The sequence below is a fragment of the Typha angustifolia genome, chromosome 15, assembly GCF_048772165.1.
Source record: "Typha angustifolia cultivar Huaian chromosome 15, ASM4877216v1, whole genome shotgun sequence".
Classification (NCBI taxonomy): domain Eukaryota; kingdom Viridiplantae; phylum Streptophyta; class Magnoliopsida; order Poales; family Typhaceae; genus Typha; species Typha angustifolia.
Window position 1 is genome coordinate 8444751 of NC_133253.1, and position 7481 is coordinate 8452231.

Genomic DNA, 7481 nt, shown 5'->3' on the forward strand with positions numbered 1-7481 from the left:
AAATATTCACACACTTTTTATATTTGGTGTATTATATCTATGTTATTATGCTAATAATAGTGCCCCTTGCTGAGTGTTAAGCTCATCTATATTTAATATATATTGCCAATTAACTGCCATCACGATAGGAGCCTAATAGCAATTTCACTTAGTAGAGCATTAGGTTTATTTTATCTTCTTTTGATGTATTGACATGAATCGGCTTGATTCGATCCACAATGGTCTCTGGACAAATTCGAGGGTAGCTCTTGTGAGGAAAATTTTTAGAGATATACTCGTTGGAATCTCTTAAAATTTAGATATGTTGTCACTCTTGAAGAGATTTTTTCAATGAAACCAAGTTCTAAGGTTTGGCTAGATAAATCTTGAGATATTGACCAAAAAGTAGCCAAAGGTTAGAGATGTGGTTTTGGAGAGTTATGTGAATGGGTACATAAGAGAAAAGGAAGATAAGACGAGGGAGTGGAAGCTGACCCTTAGAGACAAGAGTGGTGTGGCCAGACAAAAGGGGTTTCGGCAAGACTAGTAGCCTGGAAAGAGTTGACGCAAGAAGGAGATGAGTAGGGTTTGGGAGAAGAAAAAGCTCAAGTTTTAGTCCAATTACTCAATAATTCAAACGGTTATGCACCACACCTTTAAATAGGTGGCTACCTAGACAAATCAACTTGACTCTTATGCTACCACTTTGGGTTGAATATAAAGCGACACACCAAATACAAAGCGACCCCAATTAATAAAGCAAGTCGGCTAACCTGAACCGGCACCAATTGCAATAAAATAAATAAAGCAATAAAAAGACCTAAGTTGGGTTGGCACTCAAGGCTCGTGGTGGTCTAGTAAGTTTATCTAAAGGGTTTATATTTTTGCCTTATTGTATCTTCATTCAGAATATGCTCTTATACTCGGGAACTCCACTAGTATTGTTATATTATGGATGAATTTGTTGCGGCCCATGAGCCTATCTTTTCATTTTCTCTATTTTGGTGTATTTGATATTGATTATATGTTACTAGCCTTCCAAGCTTTTATGTGAACCTCGCGTGAGGGCAACCTCACATGAGAGGCAAGTGTGAGTTGAGGTTGTTTCACTCAATAAGGTACTTGAATAGATATTAATATCTAGGGAGAATTATTCTTACATTTAGATGCTATTTTAAGGAAATATTCCAGTTTCCTGAATTTTTAGGTTTCAGACAATCCAAATATTTTCTAAATTTATCGAGCTATTTTCTATGCAAAGAAAGCCACATGTATATATGCCATACTAGGGAGATATCCTAGTTTTTCATAAATCTTCTATTCATATATATATATATATACCTATCCAACTATCTATCTATCTATCTATCTATCTATTCCACTTGATTTGTCATGCACAATAGATACTTCATTTATCTATTTGTACCTGAAATGTAAATTATAAGTTTAATTCAAGGTGTATTTACAGGGTGCTTCTAGATAAACTTTATAAATTTCTGTCTTAGTTATTTATATTCCTTTTAATTTTTTTTCTTTTTCTTTTGGTAGTCATTATTTTTGGACTCGATGTTTGCTTTCTTTTTTCAAACTATTTGAAGTTCGTAATAAGATTGTGAATTTAAAACTATGTTGTATTTATCATTAGATTTGAAAACTTAATAGTAGTGATTGAATTGGTGTATAAAGTATTATTTTTCTATTAAATTGAATCTATGGTTAAATACTTGAAATATACTATTCCCATGTTGTATAAAGTGAAAGGTTGACAAGTGACTATTTTATTTGTTACTGCTAGCATACTGTATATGTTTGTATATGATTGAAGTAGCTGAGATATTTATCTAAGGTAATATTAGTGTGGAAAATTAATAGTGTTGGTTATATTGCACAAGTCATGCTATCGTATTTCACCAACAGGGTTACATGAGTCTTATTGTGTCACTCGAATTCGAGCAAATTAATAATTAACTCATATTTTTATTTATTAAATTTAAGTTAATTAAAGTTAATTTTCCTAACTATTTATATAATAATACCAATTTTGACTGTGGTCTACGTGGCTGTATGGTTCACTAATGCTGACGTGGCTACCATCGGCATCCTTGTTGATGCGGATTAGCTCGTGGCCTGAGACCGGATAAGGCCGACAAGAGAAGGCAAGAGAAGAGAAAGACTCCATCAGAGAGAGAGAGAGAGAGAGATTAGCGTAGCATCATCGCATCATCGATCCGGGATCGAGCTCCAATGGCCGTTCTCAGTAGTTTAAACTTCCCTCCTCCTTCCCTTCTTCGTCCAACCACTACTACTAGATCGCGGCGCTCCTCTCTACCTCTCACCATCACTTGCAATCTCCTTTCTCCCGTAAGTAGGAAGCATCATTTCTTTATCTCGTTATCTTGCGTTTAATCCTCTCACAGGTTGAAATTTTCGGCCTTCCAGGGCACGGATAAGCCTCCTTTGTCTTCGCTTCTTTCACTTCCGATGCTGGGAGAAGGCTTGGGCAAGGCCGGCGCTGCTGCCTTCATCGCCGCCTCTATTTTCTTCGTCGACCCCGCTATCGCATTTAAGGTTCTTTACTCTCTTCTCGGCCTATTGGATTTCTATTGAGGGCATGCCTTGATATACATTGTTGATTAATTTACTAGAATTATAAAGTTAAGCTTTTGCAGACCCAGGAATAGAGGTGGTTCAAGAAAAAAAAAAACAATTATATGAAATGAAATGCTGAGTTAAAGAAATTAGTTCAAGTTGATAGATACGATTGATACATTTACTAAGGGTCATAGCAATGCATTAGAATCCATAAATCGAGCAACATCTACATTGGTTGAATTTCAAGGTGAATTGTGTTTTAATATTTGATACAAAGGTGGACACTGCATGATTACTCCATTATCTAGCACCTCACGATTTTAGGATTATTGGTTGTCTTATAGGGAGGAGGCCCATATGGAGCCGGAGTTACCCGGGGCCAGGACCTCTCTGGAAAGGATTTCAGTGGCAAGACACTCATCAAGCAAGACTTCAAGACGGTAGGCAAGCGATAAAAATATAATCATGTTCTATATTTTTTCTTTTCTTTTTCATTATCTAATATTGGTAGTTTGATTTACTTGACAAAATTCTGTGGTTGATGGTTTTTGTTGCCCTTCTTAATTGCAGAGTATACTAAGGCAAGCTAATTTCAAAGGTGCAAAATTGCTCGGTGCCAGCTTCTTTGATGCAGACTTAACAGGTTCTGCTTCTCTTTTTTCTTTTTTAAAAATCATTTGACATCTTGCATTATTGACTTCATTTCAGCACGCAAACCATTTTTTTTTTCCACATTATAAAATCAATCTCTTTCTAGTATAGCTTGCAATAGTGACTTACTCTGGTTCGTACCTTTCCTGTTTTCTATTCCTATGTCATGCCCTGCATTTGCCTAAAGATATTGACATAATACTTAGGCGTTACTCTGGCTACAGACTTTAACCTTGAGCCTCAGTTAACTTGGTTTACAACCGATACAATGCATGATTTGATGCCTTTTTTTTTTTCTGAAAATGCAAGGCTCAATATAAAAATAGCAAAAAAGTCTAAGGTTCAAGGCATAATAAGTCGATAAAGAAAAATCCGTCTTTTTCTCAGCTAACAGAAGCAACTTAGTACAGTAAACAGTCAAGCTCTAGGGAATGCCATTCAGGTATTTGATAGATATGCAATTAGGTTAACAATTATTTGATTAGGTATATTGATACATTAATGAAGAATATGCAGGATTAAGGCTGAATTAATTGAGAATACAATATAAACCATCATCTGGAAACTGTATTAAGGAATAAAGTGAAGCAGAATTTGTGTAGAGATGGCCACTAGATGAACTGTCTAGGGACTCTATTGCAGCTCAGAGCTCATTTTGACAGCAAATTTTCAGGTGCGGATCTCTCTGATGCTGATCTTAGAGCTGCAGACTTTTCTTTGGCAAACGTGACAAAGGTAATTTCTAAATGGTTTTTCTAATCTCGATACATATTAAATGTTGTTTCTTGTTTTTGCCTTCTTATAATTTTTCTTTTTGTTTTTCAATTATCAATGATTTCAAATTTCGACCAAAGTGGCTCAATTTTGGTTGAGAGAGGTTCCAAACCAAATCAAAACTCCAAACTCATTGTTCAATGCCAAAACCAGCAAGATTTGTGGTTTCTACTTTGGTTTCAGACAGCTCTCAGCTGGAACTTTTCATTTTCTCCAGGGTTGGCCGAAATTGACCAAAATGAAAATGGAATCTGAGACCTTGAGTCACACATTTTCTTCTTTTTAACCTTTAATACCATTGATGTCTCAGAGAGCTGATGAAAGTCTGAATTCTTTGTGTAGTTCTTTCCTCTACATGAGAGCAATCATGTTCAAATGTCAGAAATGTTTAGTAGATTTTGCTATAGGTAGGAACTTCTGGCAATAGAGAAGTCTTCAATTTATTTATTTTTGTTTGTTCTTGCCTCTTTTTTTTGTTCAGGCAAATTTGCAAAATGCAAACCTGGAAGGTGCACTTGCTACAGGCAACACATCTTTCAGGGGTTCAGTCATATATGGTGCAGGTAATTTACTATTTCTGGAGTTTCTCATGATGGAATAAGCATATTAAATGCATTTTTACTGGCCGTTTCAGTATGCAATTGGAGTTGTACTGCACATGTCGACCGCATGTACAAAATTGCTCTGTTACTTATACTGCTTGCAATGTCAGACCGAATTTGTAATCTTGTGCTACCCATTTCTAGATTTGACATTGTTTAGATATTATTTTGGTAGTGTTAAATTTCATAAAGAGTTGTCTTGTTAAACAGTATCAAGCATTTAATGGGTTAACCTATATATATTTGAAATGATCATTTAGTTAAAGATTTGAATCGTTGAGGTAAAAGTCTTCAAAGAGTAGACATTTATTGTTTACTGCTGAAAAAACTTTTTGAAGTTGGTATTTTGTTGGAAAAGTATCAGAAGCACAAAGGAGAAATTTCAAAAGGTTTAATTGTGACAGAAAGCCATCAGGGAACGACAGGTCATCTGAACATAGAAAGCCAAACAAAATATAGAGATGTCAAACTTAGGAGAAATAATGATAGGTGTGCAGTAAAGTAGTAAACTACAGGGAGTAAGAGGAAGAAGTAGGGTGAGTAGAAGATGAAGAGAGTAAAGAGGGAGAAGAGAACCTGTGGATAATATGATTGTCGTTCATGTGATAGATAACAGCACTCAACGACTCATTGTTTTTCTCTTTGTTTTAGCTTAGGTAGGTGCTTATTTATCTTGAAACCAAAATGGAAGATACGACCTGTTGGCACATCAGCAAATAATTGAAAAGATACTTTCTGCTTCCTGGAGTCCAATTGAATCATTTTAGTCCACCAATCTAAGCGAATTATAAGGCTAATTTAACTAAAGATGTAACAAACTAGATAACTGAGTTTTTTCATGAAAATTGGCTTGCCTGTCTGAAGCCTCATTGAGGTTGAACTTGTCCTTGCATTACTACACGGTTTAACATTAATGATGAGGATCCAGATAATGCTAAATATCATAAACATTCTAGATTTCTTTAGCTAAACTATCATGCTATTGAATCTTACTGTCCTCCACTAATCCATCCATTAATTTGAAGAATTGGTATTTGGTAATGTGCTATTTTGAGGCATCTTAATGCAATATTGATGTTCTCATGTGCCGTGATTTATCTTCGTATATAGTAGAGATATCATCTACTTCCATAAGGTGCACAGTTTGCTTGAATAACTTGGTAAAGCTGAAACTAGAGTACTCTAGAAATGCCTTGTAAATGATTCTTGTTTTTCTATGTTGACTATTAAGGAGTGCAAGAGAGGACACCCTGTCTCTTCTTTGCGTCTATTAAGGTCAAAACATCTCCTTAAGTCTTAAATCCTAACTAGATGCTGAAGAACATCCTTTCAGCATGATCTTAGTTGGTAAAACTGTTTGTGTCATCATAAACAATAATATGCCCATGGAAGGCATTTCTTGGAGTGTATTATCTCTGTTTAGAATAAGTTATCCACCGAAAGAATTATGATTTATGAATGTTACTAGTTTAACCTGGACCACAGATCTGATCTTTTAAATTTTATTTAGTTCACATATGAAACCTGCTTATAAACCAATTCTGAGTTGGTTTTGCTGACTGTAAATCTTCAGAGTATCTTATAGCCATTACGTCTTTTCTTTAAGGCCTCAACCACTATAACCAATTCTTAATTTCCTCTTCACAAGAGAAGCACTAAGTTTCCAATTGTCTATTAACCAGAGAACTAGCGTATTATGATCTTAAGGTTGCTTAACAGCTTTTGATACATAATGTGGATCCCATGGTACACCAATAATGTATATCTCTGCCAACTTATTTTACTATGCTATTAATTCAACTTCTAGTTGCATCTGCAACAACAATTTTATCAACTACGGGAATTGATATGAGAGACCAAAACCGCTTGTCCATATTTAAAAGAATGCCATTCACCTTCATTTTTGTGTGGTATTCATCTTTGCTATTGATGCTAACTCTTGTCCTATGTTGATGTGTGATTTCACTTTTTAGTAGATGGAGGGAAACCTTTTCTCTGAGCTACTTGCTTCTAATACTTCTATCTTTAGATTGAATGAACAAAAGAACGCTCTTGATGGCTTGTAAGATTTGTACTGTAATTTGAACTCAGGGAAGCCTAATTATTATCTTTATGTTCTCATCAGATTTTACTGATGTTCCACTGAGAGATGATCAACGGGAGTATCTATGCAAAGTTGCAGATGGGTATGGCATATATTTCCTCGATATAGTTCATTGCTGAAAGAAATTCGATAAATTCACTGAACTTGAAATGATGATGCTTTATTACCAGGGTGAACCCAACTACTGGAAATGCAACAAAGGAAACGTTACTTTGTGATTGATACTGACTGATATGCGGCAAAGCCATGATGGCGACTTCACCATTGACAGTTGAAGTTCTTGCATGTTTTCTCTCACAAATTTTGTGGCTGTAGAACATTTCCAAGAAGTTTGTTTTGTATATGTTATAATCTGTTCATAATCTAATGTAAAAAAGCAATTCTATAAGCACCTTTTCACAAAGTTTGTGCACTCGATCACTACTTATCATGAAAGCTTTTATGAGGCGTTGACCAATATTCTGATTAACTAAGAGAGATCATGCCATTTGTAACACTTTATCAAGCATGAGATATGTAATGAGACCACTTAATTGCTTATAAATGAACATTGCTCCCACTTCCTTTTGATGGTAGAAGGTCTGGATATGCTTTCCGGTTGAAGAGATCAAAGCTAACCATGCTTAAATCTTCATGATTTCATCATTTGCAGATGCTCTAAAAGAGTGCTAGAATGGGCAGGTTTCATTTTTTTTTTCTAGTCCTCGTTAAATATCCTGATAAACATTAAAATAAGCTGAGCTAAACTTATGCAAATTGGGTCAAATTGAATCATATTA

The 7481-nt window shown here is 35.1% G+C and overlaps 1 protein-coding gene across 1 annotated transcript; it reads left to right on the top strand.

The window, feature by feature from the left end:
• Nucleotides 1-2124: 2124 nt before the first annotated feature.
• LOC140777163 (thylakoid lumenal 15 kDa protein 1, chloroplastic) lies at nt 2125-7261 on the top strand. The gene is made up of 8 exons (XM_073121092.1): nt 2125-2340; nt 2419-2547; nt 2916-3011; nt 3142-3214; nt 3896-3957; nt 4478-4559; nt 6724-6784; nt 6873-7261. The coding sequence occupies exons 1-8, from the start codon at nt 2224-2226 to the stop codon at nt 6922-6924; spliced, it is 672 nt and encodes a 223-aa protein (XP_072977193.1). The 5' UTR covers nt 2125-2223; the 3' UTR covers nt 6925-7261.
• Nucleotides 7262-7481: the final 220 nt, after the last annotated feature.

What these genes read in the sequence shown, in the direction of transcription:
- LOC140777163 (XM_073121092.1), top strand. Translation starts at nt 2,224, where the DNA reads ATGGCCGTTCTCAGTAGTTTAAACTTCCCTCCTCCTTCCCTTCTTCGT. An exon ending in CTTTGATGCAGACTTAACAG is followed by an intron (nt 3,215 to 3,895) that starts GTTCTGCTTCTC and finishes GCAAATTTTCAG; the next exon opens with GTGCGGATCTCTCTGATGCT. An exon ending in TTCAGTCATATATGGTGCAG is followed by an intron (nt 4,560 to 6,723) that starts GTAATTTACTAT and finishes TGTTCTCATCAG; the next exon opens with ATTTTACTGATGTTCCACTG.